Source organism: Pecten maximus, chromosome 8 (genome assembly GCF_902652985.1).
Source record: "Pecten maximus chromosome 8, xPecMax1.1, whole genome shotgun sequence".
In the NCBI taxonomy this organism is placed as follows: domain Eukaryota; kingdom Metazoa; phylum Mollusca; class Bivalvia; order Pectinida; family Pectinidae; genus Pecten; species Pecten maximus.
The window spans coordinates 15,413,966-15,435,670 of NC_047022.1; the positions used below are offsets into that span (position 1 = coordinate 15,413,966).

Consider the following 21,705-nt stretch of genomic DNA (forward strand, 5'->3'; position numbering starts at 1 on the left):
ACAATACCAAGACTATGGGGCGCCGTTTTACTATTTATTCCCATTTGGTGATATCACCTATTCGAATAGGTGATATCACTGATTGAATAGGTGATATCACCAAATGGGAATAAATAGTAAAACGGCGCCCCATACAAGACACGTGTACTACGAACAGCATTCAGCTAAATTGACCATAATCGCAGGACCCCGAATTATGAACAGGTTATGATCACAGGGACCTGAGAATTTGTTACATTCTAGGTGTATTTGGACCTTCCTTTGTGTGTATTACATTTTTTCCCCGACTTTATTTTTAAAATTCTTTTTGAAGGGGGAGGGGGCGGTTAACATTGACATTATAGGGGTGTCAATCTTACCGAATTGTTATCCAGCTCCCCAAACGTCTGTAAATGTGATATAAACACTAGGAACGGTCCAAATACAAGTAGACTATACCGAATTCACATGTCCCTGTGGTTACGATCAGTTTTAGCTGAATACCCACACTCATCACGCAGCACAAACATGATTAACGGGTTGACATTTGTTCATATGAAATCATGCATCAAAAACATTTATATTCTATAGCAACGATTAATGTTAACATATATCCTTCAATATCACCTGTCACAGACATTATCACATGGTTAAAAACAAAGAACGACCACCATATCGGCGACATATAGATATCTATCACTGTCACACCTAGCCCGAGTTTCCTCTGGCCCTGACACCATGTCTGGTGTAGGCCAGAGGAAACTCGGGCTATGTCACACCATGGCAGGCTGTACTAAATAATAGTACCATCAAACGGTTGCAGGAAATGTTTGGGAACAAATATTTCCACATGGATTTGAATCGTGTTACTGATGAGTCCAGAGTCCCACAAGATTATCTTCTAGGCCAAGGGTTCCTTATGTTAAGTCTAATAATGAAACTTCTGAAAGGGTCACCAGACCGAAACGGATATTTCTTTTATGTCCTACTGTGTCTTACCAAGTACCACCAGACAGGTCTGGTGAAAATATTTTCACGAGACCTGTCTGGTGGTCACTGGTCAGACACTGTTTGATTGCACTCCAAGTTGAAACACTGAAGCTACAAGTATAATAGCCACGAGCTCAATTAAGAGGGAAATGTCGGAAACGCAAGAACACTTCTCATTGGTTGAGGCTCCTGCAATATGTAAGTTTGCTTATTTTTCTAAGACCATCATTAGCGTACTGTATCGACAGTGTAAGCAATACAACAATGCGACTTCTCGTGACATCACCGCTTCCCCGCATACCTTAGATCAAGAGCATGACATGACAAGACAAGATCGTGTGAACAAAAATATTTAAATATTTTAATTTGATTTTTTTTTAGTTTCATAGTTAAAATGATCGTTTTCTATTTAAAATTTTGGCGTATACTTTAATTACATTGATTTTTAACACCAATGCTATAAATAGGTGCAGTGTTCTTACCTTTCCAAATCAGTAGCTATGACCTTGAATATTGTTTGCCAGTCGCTTACAGCCACTAGAAGAGCGTAGCCTAAGGAACCCTGGGATAGCTTGGTAATCACCATCAGTCTTGCATAGCGTACGATACCCAATGAACAGTACAGAACTCCAACATTGACATGAGAACGCGCATGCGTGGCTCTCAGTTCGACATAGATTTTACCCATAACATAGAAACATTTTCAAACTTTTCATATCCCAAGTAAATTATAGAACTTTGAAAGTGGGTACACCACGTGTTTCATTGTACAGCACTTGGATGTACACGGACAAAATCTAAGCCAACGGTTTTACAATTCGGTCTGTGTTCAAATTTGATTGATAACGATACCTACATCAGTATATAACAGTCATCACATTCAGACAAATTTTCGACATATTTTATGCAATGTTATCGATGGCCATTCATGTATGAATATGATGTGCTACAAAATTTGATCCGTCATATAGTCTACTGGTTTGTCAGCTGTTGGTGTAGCATGTCACTTTGTAAAACGGCAGGTCGGTTACGCATGATTCTACAAAAGACATCAAGAGTCGGGCACTGTTGTCACAGAAACGCATCATAGGTCGAATACCACGTGATGCAAATAATGTCGATGGTGACGAGTCGCTCACGGTTGTCACAAAAATGCAACACATGTCAAATATCACGTGATGTAAGTAATGCTGGACGAAGACGAGGCTTTTACAAACTGGTGTTTTGAGATACCTGTACAGTTTCTGGCAATGACCATTTTCAATTTGTTGCACGCGGAGAAGAGGTCAAGGACAGCCTCAGTAATTCGTCGGCAACCGGAGACGTCAATCTTTCTGATTGTCTTGTGAATTGACCAGTGTGGCGACAGAAGCACTTCCATACCTGTGTTAGAGAGTTTGGTGCAGTAACTGAGGTCCATATTCTCCATTCTCGTCAAATGTTCCGCCATCAAAGCTAGAGACGAATCGGTTATTCCAGTGCCCGCCAAGCACAGCACCTTGAGGCAATGCAGACGGCTGACATCATGCATTCCGGGGATTCTCTCTGTAGGAGGGGTAATAATGTCTTGGAAGCCGTCCTCAGACAGGCCCGCCACCCAGTTCAGATTGAGCGATGCCAGAAGAGGACAGGATAAACACAATGCACTGACGGTGGCCCAAGAGCACGAGGCCAGTGACACCTCCTTTAGTTGTGGAATGCGCGCGAGTAGCCATGACAGTTGTGCCTGTGTCATAGTAACAGAATCGAGTTTAAGTGAGAAAGGCTGCCTTTTAACGATACCAATGAGATGCGTCTGTAAGACTCGCTTATTACTGATGTCTATGTATCTCCATAGTGTGTGGTGTAGGCACCAGCGGTACCACATCTTATTAACACCCATACAGCGGACAAGGTCATAACCAGACAGGTAAGAAAATATTTTCAGCCACATCATCCTCTTTAGGACATGTTTGCGTCCGGTATTCAGTTCCAAATGATCTGGTGGCGGAGACGGTGGTGCCGGTCTCACCACATACCGCTCTAATACAAGTTTTGGCTCCTTCAAGTTGAATTGTGTAGAATCATATGCACTGCTTTTTCCAGGCAGAAGTGCAGCGCTTCCTCTTCCGGCTTGCGCTGGACTTCTGCCCGTCGGATCGGCCGTGGCTGTTCTAAGTTGGGCTAATGAACGTGAGCTGGAGGGCGAATATCCTGCACCTGAACCCCCTGCTGCAGCCTTCGCAGACAGCTTCTTCTTTTTCACTCCGGGTCCTACCCCAATGATTTGTCGAGTCGAGGACACAGTTTCCTGTTGATTTTGTGCAATATCACCAGCGTACACTAACATTTTTCGGGGCGACTTTTTTGAGCGCCCCGCAACCTCGGGGGTATCCTGAACCCCCGACCCCCCAGGAGAGGCATTTGGAGGCCTTCGGCGGAGTTTTCCACCGCTACCAACACCACCAGGCGACTGACTGGAGTGCCTCGTCTTTTGGACATGTTTTGGTGATCCGGTAGATGTAGACAGACCCTGCAACAACAAGAGCTACGGTGAGTGCTCATTCGCTACTACAATCAGGATTTTAGAAATATTTTTTCCGGTGACAAATATTGCTATCCGCATAAATTTTCATCAAATATTGAACATTTGACAATATGAATTATCACCTTTAAAGCTATAAGCGCGTATTTGACTCTTAAAATAAAATAAAGAAACGATTGAACACCCCTTCCCAATCTGATGAATTCTGATTCAAGGAAAATTGTCTTACTTTTATCAAAATACACTATTTAACTCCATTCTTATCAAACGAGAGTTTGTTTAAATTATAGTCGTTTGCATCTTTGCACTACAACAATGGAATGAAACAAAGCTCACACGCAATCAGTTACTACGAGCTCATCTAGATAATTGTAGGTTGTTGGTGAAACAGGTACAGTTATACGGTCTACATTGCAAATGTGTATCCTATATATCAATCGATTTTTTCATCTTTCATTAACTTATGCTGGTAGCATATAATCGAATTTTGTGCTATTTTTTTTCATTTTCTGCACCGTACTTGATTTCTTACCAGGGCCTGTCTACATAACCTACCAAGAAAATAAATTCTGCAATTCAAACACCGTAATGTGAACGTACGTGAAAGTCAGAAAGGACAGCGCGAGAAAACATCTCAAGGTAATAAAAGACAATGCACAAAAATAACATCGGTATCTCAATAAAACTCAAATGTTTATTAAAACTTGGGTTACATCAAGCTGCCATCAACTGAAGTGTGTATTAAAAGTTTATTACAGGGCCAGTCTGCCATCCCAGACCTAAAAGGAACCACATCTTAGTGTGTTGAGCACCAAATACAGCAGACATAATCATATTTAAAATTAAAACTAGATCTACATGTACAATGCAAATATTCACTTTATCAGTGTCTGTTCTTGAATTTTAGACGTTAATTAAATACCAACATAAAACTGTGATAATTAATAAGACATCGATGAGTCGACCTTGTGAACATTTCGTAATATCTAAACGCTACTGGGGCGTCATGTTTTCATAAGATATATATACATGTATATATATATATATATACATGAATAGTTGGTATGTTCTGATCCTCATCACACCATTGTAATGGAGGAGTTCAATGGAATATATTTAGAACATATGCAATTTAACGCAAGGAACAAAACTGCTATTAGACGAAGCATTAAAAATCATGAGACCATTTGGAAATTGTACTTTTATCCCTGAAAACGAAAATTATCTAAAAGTCTAACTGACCACCATATTCTCTACATCTTCCTCAAATCCTTGATTCCAACAAACATTTCAGACTCCCTTGGATACCACCAAACCGTTCAGATTTCCTTGGATACCACCAATTTTTGTCTGGTTGCCTTGGATACCAACAAACCTTTCTGGTTGTCCTGGATACCACCAAACTCTTCTGGTTCCCTTGGATAGCACCGAACCTTACTGATTACCTTGGATACCATCTTGCCTTACTGATTCCCTGGATACCACCAAACCTTTCCGATTCCCTGGTTACCATCAAGCCTGTCTGATTCCTTTGGTTACCATCAAGCCTGTCTGATTCCCTTGGTTACCATCAAGCCTGTCTGATTCCCTTGGTTAACACCAAACCTGTCTGATTCCCTTGGTTACCATCAAGCCTGTCTGATTCCCTTGGTTACCATCAAACCTGTCTGATTCCCTTGGTTACCATCAAACCTGTCTGATTCCCTTGGGTACCACCAAACCTGCCAGACTCTCTCTGTTACCACCAGACCAGCCAGATTCTCTATGTTACCACCAAACCTGCCAGACTCTATGCTAACAGTTACCACCAAACCAGCCAGATTCTCTATGTTACCACCAAACCTGTCTCACTCAATTAGCTATCACCAAATAATTCATCGCACTGCTGGTTACCACCAAACTTCTCTAATACCACTAGACCTTTCTCATACTCCTCGTTACCACCGCAAATACCTCAGGCTCCTGGTTACCTCAAACCTCTTTCCTCATCTGGTTAATATCAAGCCTCTGTCATTGCCTTGTTACCAACAATCACTCCTATACCGTTGGATCTGCCAAACTTCTCTTGTAACCTGATTAACACCAAACCTTTCTGACACCCTTGGTTACCACAAAGCATTCCTCATAACCTTGGTTACCACCAACCCTTTCCCTCCCCTTGGTTACCACCAAACGTCTCTCTAACACCTCATTATATATAGTTATTACACATTGCAATCTCTTCACAATTGTAACATCATATTTTTTTTCAATAATTAAATACACATTTAAAGAGAAATTATGTCGGACACTTGACATAGCACCAATACCAAATATAGCAGTAACTCAATTAAAAACTAAAAATTATATACTTATAGCAACTTTGATTAAATCTTAATTAATTACAGCTACACTTCAGTACTTGTGAATTGTAATATAGGATTAAATAATACCATTAAAAAAAATTATAGTAATGGTATATATATTTATGTAAATCAAAAACCGTTTTTAATATTTCTAGTCATTTTGAGCAAATTAGTGATATGGGGTAAGTGTTAATGAAAAATTTTGTAGGTGATATGGTAAATGTATACAACCTTGTACAAAGTTTTTCCTTCATTTAATAGCAACATAACAGATTGTATGACAGAATATGCCCCATAAGTTTGGTTTATTGGTTTATTTTGCTTACGTCCTATTAACAGCCAGGGTCATTTAAGGACGTGTCTGGTTTTGGAGGTGGAGGAAAGCTGGAGTACTCGGAGAAAAACCACCAACAGGGGTCGGCTCTACACAAACAGGGATCAGCTCTACACAAACAGGGACTGGCTCTACACAAACAGGGGGTCGGCTCTACACAAACAGGGGTCGGCTCTATACAAACAGGGGTCGGCTCTACACAAACAGGGGTCGGCTCTACACAAACAGGGGTCGGCTCTACACAAACAGGGACTGGCTCTACACAAACAGGGGGTCGGCTCTACACAAACAGGGGTCGGCTCTACACAAACAGGGGTCGGCTCTACACAAACAGGGATCAGCTCTACACAAACAACATACAATGGGAAATGACTACCGAAATGAAAAACTTTCTTATGGGTAATTTTCATTTACAAAATGGGCAGACTAACTTATTATGCATATATAACTCTCCATGAAAAAATTCAAACGGTGCCGGAAGAATTGTCTCTGTATCCGTAAGGAGAGGTGCTGGACACAACTAATGTAAACAGGCCGACTCCCTATATATCTATGGAAACATAAGTTGGATAACAACTAAACAAAATGAGCTGATAATTACAGGCAAGGCTGGATAGCATTTGTTGTGATTTCAGTCATTATCTATAAACAATAAACCATAAATTAACATTACTTACTTATATACACTGAATTGAGGTAGGCAATTGTACAAGGCAACTTGATAATTCACATAGCCCCTTTCTGAAGGCTTGTTTTAGGAAATCTGAATTTGATAACCATGGTTGTTCTATTCTACATTAAATTTCTATCTTAAATTTTAAAACAAATTTAAAAACAGTTAATGAAATAAAAAACAAATGTTATCTTTAATCCCTTTCAGACTTGCTGTATATTTTAATCTGAAATTGTTAACTACGGTTGTTCTATTCTACGATAAATTTCTATCTTAAATTTTAAAACAAATTTAAAAACAGTTAATGAAATAAAAAACAAATGTTATCTTCCATCCCTTTAAGACTTACTGTATATTTTTATTGAGGGAGAATAATTTCAAATCTGAATAGAAAATCTATGATACTAACACTAATAACAAAGGTTTTAACTTGCTGAACACTTTCAGGTGTAGCTATATAATATCAACAGCAGAGAACATGACCATAAACATTAACAAGAGGCCCATGGGGCCTGTATCGCTCACCTGGTTGGATTTGACCAAATGTCAAAATAATGTTCATGTTCAATTCCTTTTGTTTGTTAACCTCAAACAATGCTATTTATGGTTATAGCGTGGGGATCCCAACTGCTTTAAAGAAATAATGAAGTCCAGACTCTCTGAGTTTACAACATGCATTTATAACTTTATGACTAGTAGTGATTTAAAGGAATTACCTCTATTTCCCATATGGGGACCCGCCCCTTTGGCCCCTTGGGGGTCAAAGTCACCATTTATGCAAAATCTGTTCCCCTTCCCCCAAGAATGCTTCTGACTAAATTGGGTTCAAATCCATTCAAAACTTAATGACAAGTAGCGATTTGAAGGAATTACCTCTATTTCCCCATTAGGCCCCGCCCCTTTGGCCCCTGGGGGGTCAGAGTCACCATTTATGCAAAATCTGATCCCCATCCCCAAAGGATGTTTCTGACCAAATTGGGCTCAAATCCATTCATAACTTTATGACTAGTAGCGATTTAAAGGAATTGCCTTAATTTCCCCTATTGGGCCCCGCCCCTCAGGCCACTTGGGGGTCAGAGTCACCATTTATGCAAAATCTGTTCCCCTTCCCCAAAGGATGTTTCTGACCAAATTGGGTTCAAATCCATTCATAACTTTATGACTAGTAGCGATTTGAAGGAATTACCTCTATTTCCCCATTAGGCCCCGCCCCTTTGGCCCTTGGGGTCAGAGTAACCATTTATGCAAAATCTGTTCCCCTTCCCCAAAGGATGTTTCTGACCAAATTGGGTTCAAATCCATTCATAACTTTATGACTAGTAGCGATTTGAAGGAATTACCTCTATTTCCCCATTAGGCCCCGCCCCTTTGGCCCCTTGGGGGTCAGAGTCACCATTTATGCAAAATCTGTTCCCCTTCCCCAAAGGATGTTTCTGACCAAATTGGGTTCAAATCCATTCATAACTTTATGACTAGTAGCGATTTAAAGGAATTGCCTTAATTTCCCCTATTGGGCCCTGCCCCTCAGGCCCCTTGGGGGTCAGAGTCACCATTTAGGCAAAATCTGATCCCCTTCTCCGAAGGATGTTTCTGACCAAATTGGGTTCAAATCCATTCATAACTTTATGACTAGTAGCGATTTAAAGGAATTGCCTTAATTTCCCCTATTGGGCCCTGCCCCTCAGGCCCCTTTGGGGTCAGAGTCACCATTTATGCAAAATCTGATCCCCTTCCCCGAAGGATGTTTCTGACCAAATTGGGTTCAAATCCATTCATAACTTTATGACAAGTAGCGATTTGAAGGAATTACCTCTATTTCCCCATTAGGCCCCGCCCCTTTGGCCCCTTGGGGGTCAGAGTCACCATTTATGCAAAATCTGTTCCCCTTCCCCAAAGGATGTTTCTGACCAAACTGGGTTCAAATCCATTCATAACTTTATGACAAGTAGCGATTTGAAGGAATTACCTCTATTTCCCCATTAGGCCCCGCCCCTTTGGCCCCTTGGGGGTCAGAGTCACCATTTATGCAAAATCTGTTCCCCTTCCCCAAAGGATGTTTCTAACCAAATTGGGTTCAAATCCATTCATAACTTTATGACTAGTAGCGATTTAAAGGAATTGCCTCAATTTCCCCTATTGGACCCCGCCCCTCAGGCCCCTTGGGGGTCAGAGTCACCATTTATGCAAAATCTGATCCCCTTCTGCCAAGGATGTTTCTGACCAAATTTGGTCAAAATCCAATAAGAACTTTATGACTAGTAGCGATTTGAAGCAAATGTTGACGGACGGACGACGGACGACGGACGACGGACACCGGACGACGGACGACGGACGACGGACGACGGACGCTGCACCATGGCATAAGCTCACCGGACCTTCGGTCCAGGTGAGCTAAAAACAGGGTAATCAATACTTATAATTGAGCATGTATACTTTCTGTAATAGGTGTCTACTTTCCAATCCGAATTAGGTTTCTACCATCCATATACACTTGCTCATAAATGTTTCATTCAAGTTTAATGAAGAACAAAATGACTTTAAAATATTCAAATTGTTAAAAACATTTATATACCTTGCCCTAAATAAGAATGATGCATTCTACTAAAAATATCTACATGGATTTTTTTCTTTATTGTTTTATCAAAATGATTCAATATTTACAACACAAGTTGCAAGGAATCAAGTCCTCTTAAAACTAGTAAAGATTCTGAGATGAACTTTATATAAACACCAGCTAAAATTTGTTAATTGAAATAAGTGTAAATTAAAACATTCCAACACACATAGGACACTAGTACTATTGTCTGTATAAAAATATAGGATTTTGGAAAAGGCAAAATCTGGCTTGTATGGTTATCTCAAGCGAATTGATGTACATGACTTTCTGATAGCATACGCTTGATCTCATACACAATGTCTATCATTTGTTTCAATGAAATCCAAGAAATTCTCTTAATTTCTTGTATTGTACTTGCATAAACAAGAAATATTATCATTAGGAATGTTCGCTTGGATAAGAACATCCTGATAAATAACAATGACAACAACATGCTGCCATACAAGTTATCCCCCCCCTGTCCCTAAAAACTTATCCAAGTCTTCAAAAAGACCACAACTCTACTAATTTAAGCTTTTTTGGAAAACAAACTATGACAAAATGATTTACAAAGTCCAAATAACAATTTACAAATAAGTGTTTTTACTCTTGCATTGGAACTATATTACTTGTTTCAATAGGAAACATTAGAGGCAAGTAGCATACAGCCTTAAGGGAAAGACGAACAAAACTAACTGAAACAAATGACATCCCCACTGTTGTATGTGGAGGTGTGGGGGGCTGGATAGGTACAACAACATTAATCCAAGTATCGACGTGGAATAACTACCTCACGTCGAGCACGTTTCCTTGGCATGTCTGACGACATGTTTTCATCTGTGAGCTGAGGGGACTTCTTCACTGTCCTGCCTGACCGGGTGATAACTGGGTTACCCACAAGCTGTTCCCGGGGGCTTAGGCTGTCAATCAACTGGTCTCGCTTCTAAATAAATAGATTCAAATTGATGTTATTCTTTTAATGTATTGAGTTAAGATGTTATGTGTAAAATTGAACAAGAGATAATTATTATTTCTGGTCAAGCAACTTTAAGCTTTGTTGATTCAAGATTTTAGAAATGTTATTCCCCTTGTTTGTAAGCTAAAGCTGTGGAGCTTTCACTAAGTAAAACATCAAATTCAAATGAAACATGCAAAACCAAGAAAGAGGAAATATCTTTTATCCAATCTGGGAACAAAAATCTATATATATAAAATATAATTATGTATATAACATAGTAACACAAATGACAAAGGAAGACAACTTTTTGACTTGTGCCCTGACCGGGCCTCGAACTCACGATCTACGGCACCCGATCGCCTAGCCAGAAATACCTGCAGCTTATACCGCTGGGCCACATCTGCGTTCTTAAAAAAGGAACGTTTCAATGGCGCAGTGATGGTCATTGTGGAAGTCGTCTATAAGATGATATGAATACCTGGATCGCAATGTATTTACATACATGGATACGAATTGTACATATATATATAATTCTCTCGGTACAACTATGACAGGAAATTCAAATCTATATCTTCGGATCACCAACACATAGTGTATATGATACATTGTGCTAATGAATATATATATAACATAGTAACACAAATGACGAAGGAAGACAACTTTTTGACTCGTGCCCTGACCGGGCCTCGACCTCATGATCTACGGCACCCAATCACCTAGCAAGAAATACCTGCAGCTTATACCGCTGCGCCATATTGGCGTTCTTAAAAATGAACGTTTCAATGGCGCAGTGATGGTCGGCCCGATACCCTGACATGATCATTGTGGAAGTCGTCTATAAGATGAAAATATAATTATGTATACAGTGGACCCTCGATAATCCGAACACCTTCGTTCCCAGTCCAAACCGTCCGGATTACGAGTTTTCCGGACTGCCGAATTTCGTGTACCAGGTCAAAAAAAATTGTCGTGTAAGAGTTATCTCCCTTGATTATATACAATCCGGGACGTTTCATAAACACATCTAATTGTCAGACTTTTTAACAATAAATTTTTACTTATGTTTCTGATATGATTCTTGTTTTGTTTTGTAGAAAGTAAAAAATAAACTATGTTTTTAAAAGAACATGTAAAGTGAAAGTTGTTTTATTTATAGCGGGCATAGAATTCTATGTGACCTACAAACAACACACATGTGTCACGTCCCGGAGGTTCACAAACCAGTAGAAATTACAAAGGTTAAATACCTTAAATAAAATAACCGGATTTTACAACTTACCGTCAGTCCATGTTTTTTTATGATTTTTACGTACCAGAAACCCCAAGCTATCTATTTAAAGTACGCGACACCAGCGAGAACTACCAATGATGGCCGATAATTATTAAACCCGTATTCACTTAACAATGTGAAGCTTATTTAAGTATTTGACGACTATTGACTAATTTGTGTGTAATCAACCCAGTTCTTGTGATCACTGCTTAATACGTAAATGTGAATGTAATTAATAACATGCATCTTTCAATGAGTCGTTGTTTCACGTAACGGTGTTACAAAGCCGATATCCGTGTTTACCCAATACAAGTGTTAATGATGTTAATTACCGATCATAAATTTAGTACATGTATTTGAGATTGATTAATTATCGTATCACGTACTGTATGTTTGTGCATAAATTCTGTAACATTTAGGTCGTAGAAAAAAAGCAATGTACCGTTATAACAAGAGATCCCAGAGGGATCTTGGCGCCCACCATTGAATGATCTTTATAGGTTCCATGTCAGATTGATCTTTTCTCTACTTTTCCCTTCCTCTAAGTCTTACTAATCTGTGTAAATTCAGAAACAGCCCTCTAGTACTTTTCAAACAAGGGGAACCTATATATAAAATTTAAGATTTAGCGTTAATGGCTGTCTGTCGGCCATGTTGTTTTCTGATTGGTCCCAAAATGCAACACCAGGGACCAAGGGGAACCTACATATGAAATTTGAGAAAGATCCCTTCAGTACTTTCTGTAAAATAGCGATAACAAACTTCAATTGTCAAAATACAAGATGGCTGCCTGTCGGCCAGGTTGTTTTCTGACTGGTCTCAAAATCCAATATGCATAACTAGGCACAGAGGGCAACCTACAAATGAAATTTGAGAAAGATCCCTTCAGCCATTTCTGATAAATAGCGATAACAAAATTCAATTGTCAAAATCCAAGATGGCTGGCTGTCGGCCATGTTGTTTTCCTATTGGTCTCAAAATGCAATATGCATAACTAGGCACCGAGGGGATCTACATATGAAATTTGAGAAAGATCCCTTCAATACTTTCTGAGAAATAGCGATAACAAACTTCAATTGTCAAAATCCAAGATGGCTGCCTGTCGGCCATGTTGTTTTCCGATTGGTCTCAAAATGCTTTATGCATAACTAGGCACCAAGGGGAACCTACATATGAAATTTGAGAAAGATCTATTCAGTACATTCTGAGAAATAGTGATAACAAACTTCAATTGTCAAAATCCAAGATGGCTGCCTGTCGGCCATGTTGTTTTTCGATTGGTCTCAAAATGCAATATGCATAACTAGGCCCCAAGGGGAACATATATATGAAATTTGAGAAAGATCCCTTCTGTACTTTCTGAGAAATAGCGATAACAATCTTCAATTGTCAAAATCCAAGATGGCTACCTGTCGGCCATGTTGTTTTCCGATAGGTCTCAAAATGCCTTATCCATAACTAGGCACCAAGGGGAACCTACATATGAAATTTGAGAAAGATCTCTTCAGTACATTCTGAGAAATAGCGATAACAAACTTCAATTGTCAAAATCCAAGATGGCTGCCTGTCGGCCATGTTGTTTTGCGATTGGTCTCAAAATGCAATATGCATAACTAAGCACCAAGGGGAACCTACATATGAAATTTGAGAAAGATCCCTTCAGTACTTTCTGAGAAATAGCGATAACAGACTTCAATTGTCAAAATCCAAGATGGCTGCCTGTCGGCCATGTTGTTTTGCGATTGGTCTCAAAATGCGATATGCATAACTAGGCAGCAAGGGGAACCTACCTATGAAATTTGAGAAAGATCCCTTCAGTACTTTCTGAGAAATAGCGATAACAAACTTCAATTGTCAAAATCCAAGATGGCTGCCTGTCGGCCATGTTGTTTTCCGATTGGTCTCAAAACGCAATACGCATAACTAGGCACCAAGGGGAACCTACATATGAAATTTGAGAAAGATCCATTCAGTACTTTCTGAGAAATAGCGATAACAAACTTCAATTGTCAAAATCCAAGATGGCTGCCTGTCGGCCATGTTGTTTTGTGATTGGTCTCAAAATGCGATATGCATAACTAGGCACCAAGGGGAACCTACATATGAAATTTGAGAAAGATCCCTTCAGTACTTTCTCAGAAATAGTGATAACAAACTTCAATTGTCAAAATCCAAGATGGCTGCCTGTCGGCCATGTTGTTTTCCGATTGGTCTCAAAATGCAATATGCATAACTAGGCACTAAGGGGAACCTACATATCAAATTTGAGAAAGATCCCTTCAGTACTTTCTGAGAAATAGCGATAACAAACTTCAATTGTCAAAATCAAAGATGGCTGCCTGTCGGCCATGTTGTTTTCTGATAGGTCTTAAAATGCGATATTCATAACTAGGCACCAAGGGGAACCTACATATGAAATTTGAGAAAAATCCCTTCAGTACTTTCTGAGAAATAGCGATAACAAGAATTGTTTACGGACGGACGGACCACGGACCACGGACCACGGACGCAGGGCGATTTGAATAGCCCACTAAAAACAAAAGCTACACATTGTAACACAGGTAAACACCCGGGGCTATGACCTGGCAGCGGTCGCTATGACTACACACAGTGTCAAGCGATAGTCTATACAGCTGTCGACACGGGTGACTTGCCCCGACATTTTTTCTCCTCGTGGTGAAAAAAGCGTCCGGATTATTGAGGGAAATTTACTAATGAAAAGTACGTTCCGTTCCCAAAATGGGCTTCCGGAATCGGAATCCGAATTTCCGGACTGGTGAGTACAAATAACGTTACGGAAATCCGTTCCCGTGCATTTCCGTCCGGAATGTGAGTTTTCCGGACTATCGGCGTCCGGATTATCGCAGGTCCACTGTACTGTATATATACTTTGTTTTCTCAGAAATAGTAATATCAAACTTTAATTGTTGAATCAAAATGTTTGCATTTGGTCTATCACTTCTTTATAGAATATACATGTATAACTAGGAAAAAAGCAGAGACAACAAAGGAACATCAAGGGAAAAAACTGTGAAAAATGCAGCAAGCTTTTAATTTCACTTGCTAAATTCCACATCCATGACCAACTGAACATGCACAACCTATTGACAGAGGGGAGACAACTTGTAGAATCCTGTATATTAACTTCTAAGAAAATAAAGAAATGGTCAAATTCCAGTCTTGCCATTTGGAAGCTGTCTTGGTTTTTCAGTGTGTCTCGAAATTAAACATGAACAACTGTTGACCATAAGAAAAATGCTAATGAAATTTAAGACAGCTCAGTTAAGAACATTAGAACTAAGCATCACATGTACTGATTATGGGCAGATGGAAAATGGACAAAAAAAAAATGGTTATTTGAATCATCTCTCCAACTACCAAATGACTAATCTGATGTTTTAATAAAACTGTTGTCATAGGGCCAGTCTCCACCATGGAATACAGTGGGACTATTTTGATCACCCCTCACCAATCTAAATCCCAATTCAAGCGCTCCTCCATGGAGTGCTGATGATGTATGCCCTGTGATGAAGTGTAGTGTATTTTATGACAGTATTTGGGATAGAAATATATTATGAACATGCTTCAATGTATAGCTTGGTAAACTTAAATAAAATACAGTAAACCAAAACTTTGTGCTGCATAGGAGATTGTGAAATTTACTAATATAAACTGGAGACAAATGCGTAATACTTCAACTTCACAATGGAGAAAAAAAGATTTACTGAAATTTTAATTAAAAATAAACGAATTCCAATGAACTCTTCAGGGTCCTCCATACATACGTAGATACATGGTTTGCTACATAACTAACTCACTAAATCAAAGTCAATCTTACAATACTCATCAGTTTCTTGACTGTCGTGCTCCAACAGTGGTTGAAAAAAAAATATTCCATGACCTGCTCAACAACAAGTCAAACTGACCCATCAAGTAACCTTAAACTGATGAAATATGGCCAACTCTGCAAGGTTTATCCACTAAAAACTGAAATAGCCTCAGTGAAACTAGATAAGAAAGAGTTGGTTCCCCTTATCAAATTACAATTATATAGGTAAAAGACTTATATTTGATTGTGTATTTTAACTGACAATGCTTACCCTCTTGACTGGAGATTTCTTCAGCTTGAGCTGTCCGGGAGATTTTAGTTTCCCAGTAGGTTTAAGCTGAACAGGAGATTTCATTTGACCAGAAGATTTCCGTTTGGTCATTATAGAGTGAAGAGGTCGCCGCTGGGAGATTTGTTGTCCTGAAAGTCGTCTCAATTTCACTTTTTTAAGAGGGCGTCGGCCCTTTTTCAAACTTCCCTGAGATATAGTTTTTTTCATTGTCTTTTTTCTCTTTACATCTGTGAAATTATCTCCCTTTGCTGTGACCTCTTCTTCTGTTTCCATGTTTTCTTCGTCCATTTCCATGTCTTCATGCTACATAAGAAGAAAGAAAACAAAACAACATCATGCCTCTAAAATGTAATGCCATGCATCTAGAAACGCCAATATCATAATGTATTTCTAGAAACACCAATATCATAATGTATTTCTAGAAACGCCAATATTACAAGGTATTTCTAGAAACACCAATATCACAATGTATTTCTAGAAACACTAATATCACAAGGTATTTCTAGAAACACCAATATCGCACGGTATTCTAGAAACATCAATATCACACGGTATTCTAGAAACACACCAATTTTTCAAATCCTCCCGAGACTCTACACATGCAGCTATATAAAATATTGTATCCTAGGGCCTTTTCGTTTGTGTGGACAAACAAGTTCGCCTCTTTTTTTAAGTTTCTTGACAGACCTGAAGATTTTAATGCAAGCCTTGAAAGCCTTTGTCAAAGCTTGTCTGAATTCAACAAAAGATCACCAGATCCTGTCCTTATTCCGTAAACAAACAACTCTGGTCCAGCCATTTGGACTGCGATAAATGAAAAAGTCCCTATAATTTACTGTAAAATGCTATGTCAATGTAAAATGTCTTACCGTGAGTTCTACATACAGTGATATTCTAAGATATTGTATCCTGTATGTTACATCAATGTAAAATGTCTATCTCGCGTTCTACACACAGCGAGAAACGATATTGTGTACTGCTTTTTCTCCACAGCTTTAAGATATCATACCTTGTGATCCGCGTAGTCGGCCAGCGGGGACATTGTCTGACGTGAGGTCACTCTCTTGCCCTCAGAGGAATCCTCATCCTCGATCTTGATCATGTGGTTGGTCTCTGGGGAGTCACATGACATGGCCGCCTCCCCTCCCTTACCTGTCTTCCCCACACCCTTGAAGATTCTAGGCTGAAAATTCAACACTTCTTAAGTAAGTGCATCTCGCAAGAGCATTGCATATCTCAAGATCATATCTAGGTATTGATATCTCAAGATCATATCTAGGTATTGATATCTCAATCGTATCTAGGTATTGATATCTCAAGATCATATCTAGGTATTGATATCTCAATATCATATCTGGGTATTGATATCTCAAGATCATATATAGGTATTGATATCTCAATATCGTATCTAGGTATTGATATCTCAAGATCGTATCTAGGTATTGATATCTCAAGATCATATCTAGGTATTGATATCTCAATATTGTATCTAGGCATTGATATTTCAAGATCATATCTAGGTATTGATATCTCATTCGTATCTAGGTATTGATATCTCAAGATCATATCTAGGTATTGATATCTCAAGATCATATCTAGGTATTGATATCTCAAGATCATATCTAGGTATTGATATCTCAAGATCATATCTAGGTATTGATATCTCAATATCATATCTAGGTATTGATATCTCAAGATCATATCTAGGTATTGATATCTCAATATCGTATCTAGGTATTGATATCTCAATATCGTATCTAGGTATTGATATCTCAAGATCGTATCTAGGTATTGATATCTCAATATCGTATCTAGGTATTGATATCTCAAGATCATATCTATTGATATCTCAAGATCATATCTAGGTATTGATATCTCAAGATCATATCTAGGTATTGATATCTCAAGATCATATCTAGGTATTGATATCTCAAGATCATATCTAGGTATTGATATCTCAAGATCGTATCTAGGTATTGATATCTCAATATCGTATCTAGGTATTGATATCTCAAGATCATATCTAGGTTTTAATATCTCAAGATCATATCTAGGTATTGAAATCTCAAGATCATATCTAGGTATTGATATCTCAAGATCATATCTAGGTATTGATATCTCAATATTGTATCTAGGTATTGACATCTCAAGATCATATCTAGGTATTTATATCTAAAGATCATATCTAGGTATTGATATCTCAAGATCATATATAGGTATTGATATCTCAATATCGTATCTAGGTATTGATATCTTAAGATCGTATCTAGGTATTGATATCTCAAGATCATATCTAGGTATTGATATCTCAATATTGTATCTAGGCATTGATATTTCAAGATCATATCTAGGTATTGATATCTCATTCGTATCTAGGTATTGATATCTCAAGATCATATCTAGGTATTGATATCTCAAGATCATATCTAGGTATTGATATCTCAAGATCATATCTAGGTATTGATATCTCAAGATCATATCTAGGTATTAACAGAATAATCAGTTCCCAATCTTATTAGTCCCCTACTGGTGAAACCAGAGGGGACTACGGGTTTCCTCCCTGTCTGTCCGTCCGTTCACTCAATTTTCTACACTGTTCTCAGCTTCAAGGTACATGTATGTTGGTGAAAGTTGGTATGTAACTTCAGAGTGAGTAGCTACAGATCAAGTTCAAGTTTCAGGAATTTTGGGTCAAAGTCACTGTTACTATTTTTGGCAGGAGCTTGTAGGCGACATGTATTGCTTTAGCCCGTATGCTTGTTTCAAATAGTCAAAAAAGTGTTTGTTAATGCACCCCAGTAGATGATTATAGTGGAATGAACTTAACATGTTTCAAAATTTTAAAATAAGTTGATGACAGAAAATGGTTAGATATTGCATCTTGGAAAAATGCCAGAGCTACTTTGCACCAGAGGAGTTATATAAGAATAGTTTACTGCCTGGAATTTACAGATTATGTTTACCTTCAGCTGGCCCTGCTTGCCGTCATGACAACACTTGGGACACTCCCAGCTGTTTGGCAGGTCCTCGTTCACCTTTCCGTTGTTGTCCAGATTTTCAAACTTCTGTCTGATACAGGGCGGGTGTACGATCTCCCAACATATCCCACACTCCATCAGTGTTGTAATGGTCTCGTCCGAACTCTCCGACTCCTTGATGCGGTCATCCTTCCCACAGATCATACACACAGCAGCGTGGGGAATGACGGGCTGAATACAAAGGTAAAAGTTATACATTTAAACTTCTACTCACAACTTTCTAGCTTAGAGAGCTTCCTATGGTCAATGGACATCTTGGTGTAGTGGTGGACACTATATGTACATGGCTGGGGGATACTGTAGTTTTCTACATTTGTAAGGTTCATTTTAGGGAGTGCTGTTATCAATGTAATATACATTAACGGAGTGTTATTAATGTAATTTACATTAACGAAGTGCTGTTATTAATGTAATATACATTACCGGAGTGTTAATATTAATGTAATATACACTACCGGAGTGTTATTAATGTAATATACATTACTGGAGTGCTGTTATCAATGTAATATACATTAACGGAGTGCTGTTATTAATGTAATATACATTAACGGAGTGCTGTTATTAATGTAATATACATTAACACCGAGTGTTATTAATGTAATATACATTACGGAGTGCTGTTATTAATGTAATATACATTAACGGAGTGTTATTAATGTAATATACATTACAGAGTGTTATTAATGTAATATACATTAACGGAGTGCTGTTATTAATGTAATATACATTACCCACATATTAATGTAACGAAGATTACCAGAGTGCTGTTATTAATGTAATATACATTACCAGAGTGCTGTTATTAATGTAATATACATTACCAGAGTGCTGTTATTAATGTAATATACATAAACGGAGTGCTGTCATTATTAATGTAATATACATTAACGGAGTGTTATTAATGTAATATACATTAACGGAGTGTTATTAATGTAATATATATAACTTTATATATGAAATTATTTATCACATAACTGGCCTATTCTACTTAGTAATATGTTATTGTAAGACACTTAGGTAATAACACTATTGTGATGACATAAATTATTTATAACATCACAATTAATACATGACAATGCATATTGTCTCTGTAGAGAAACACATGCCATCTAAGCCAAAATTACATAGAAATAATTTGTTCTCACATTATCATAAAAAATGAGCTACGTCATAAACGGAATCTTTCATTTGTGAATATGTCATGTGGAATTTATTAAACTTCAATATTTCGATATGTCACTCTCCTAAAGGCTTGTAGCATATCAAAATATTGAACTTGTTTAATAAATTCCATACGACATAGCCTAAACTTATGTAAGGTCCTCAATCAATATCAGTTTCAGCAAAAAAAATTTTATAAAAAAAATGAAAAAAGTTCATTAGATGTCATATCTATCTGATGTTTGCTGTTTCAGATGACACTTGTGTTCCCTGACACTGTCACAGTTGGAAGGTACATGTTACACTTACGCCTAGACAATGTCACCATTTCTTTACAGTTTGAGGGTACATGTAACACTTACGGCCAGACACTGTCACCATTTCTCTACAGTAAGAGGGTACATGTAACACTTACGGCCAGACACTGTCACCATTTCTTTACAGTTTGAGGGTACATGTTACACTTACGGCCAGACACTGTCACTATTTCTCTACAGTTTGAAGGTACATTTAACATTGACGCCCAGACACTGTCACTATTTCTCTACAGTTTGAGGGTACATGTTACACTTACGGCCAGACACTGTCACCATTTCTCTACAGTTTGAGGGTACATTTAACATTGACGCCCAGACACTGTCACTATTTCTCTACAGTTTGAGGGTACATGTTACACTTACGGCCAGACACTGTCACCATTTCTCTACAGTTTGAGGGTACATGTTACACTTACGGCCAGACACTGTCACCATTTCTCTACAGTTTGAGGGTACATGTTACACTTACGGCCAGACACTGTCACCATTTCTCTACAGTTGGAGGGTACATGTTACACTTACGGCCAGACACTGTCACCATTTCTCTACAGTTTGAGGGTACATGTTACACTTACGGCCAGACACTGTCACCATTTCTCTACAGTTTGAGGGTACATGTTACACTTACGGCCAGACACTGTCACCATTTCTCTACAGTTTGAGGGTACATGTTACACTTACGGCCAGACACTGTCACCATTTCTCTACAGTTTGAGGGTACATGTTACACTTACGGCCAGACACTGTCACCATTTCTCTACAGTTGGAGGGTACATGTAACACTTACGGCCAAACACTGTCACTATTTCTCTACAGTTAGAGGGTACATGTAACACTTACGGCCAGACACTGTCACTATTTCTCTACAGTTTGAGGGTACATGGAACACTTACGGCCAGACACTGTCACTATTTCTCTACAGTTAGAGGGTACATGTAACACTTACGGCCAGACACTGTCTGCTGATACAAGACTGTTTCATCCTGCCAGGTCCGCCATATTTCTTCATATCCTTACAGAAGTTACATTCTCCACAGTCGGTCCTTGTGCACGGCTCACATTTCTTACACCGTGTCCTGCGCCGACGGACACCTGATGATGGACTTCCCTTCCCTGCAGACTTCTTAGGACCAGACAGCTTCACCTTAGGTTTGATTTTCTGTAAAAACATAATGGATTAGATACTTCAGTGCCTGAAGAAATAGTTCTAAATTCCATCATTTTGAAGAAGAACAATTATTAAGATTCAATGGCTATACATAGTATTATGGTTTAGATGATTATGCATTTAGCATTAAAGTTTAGTTATTATTACATTATTAACAGCCAAGCAACACAGAAAAGTTCATTGGGACTAACAAATTGCGCTTGGATTAAGAATTCCAACAAAAATAAATAT

The 21,705-nt window shown here is 38.4% G+C and overlaps 1 protein-coding gene across 1 annotated transcript in view; it reads right to left on the reverse strand.

Moving 5' to 3' along the window:
- Positions 1 to 282: 282 nt before the first annotated feature.
- The window catches only part of LOC117332570 (lysine-specific demethylase 2A-like), a 43,061-nt gene continuing 21,638 nt past the window's right edge, over positions 283 to 21,705 (reverse strand). The window contains exons 12-17 of the mRNA XM_033891537.1: positions 21,253 to 21,465; positions 18,754 to 18,999; positions 16,800 to 16,973; positions 15,770 to 16,093; positions 10,232 to 10,384; positions 283 to 3,481 (exon numbers count right to left, since the gene is read on the reverse strand). Coding sequence (XP_033747428.1) covers positions 2,141 to 3,481; positions 10,232 to 10,384; positions 15,770 to 16,093; positions 16,800 to 16,973; positions 18,754 to 18,999; positions 21,253 to 21,465 — 2,451 coding nt within the window. The 3' untranslated portion in view covers positions 283 to 2,140. The remainder of the gene's footprint in view (positions 3,482 to 10,231; positions 10,385 to 15,769; positions 16,094 to 16,799; positions 16,974 to 18,753; positions 19,000 to 21,252; positions 21,466 to 21,705) is intronic.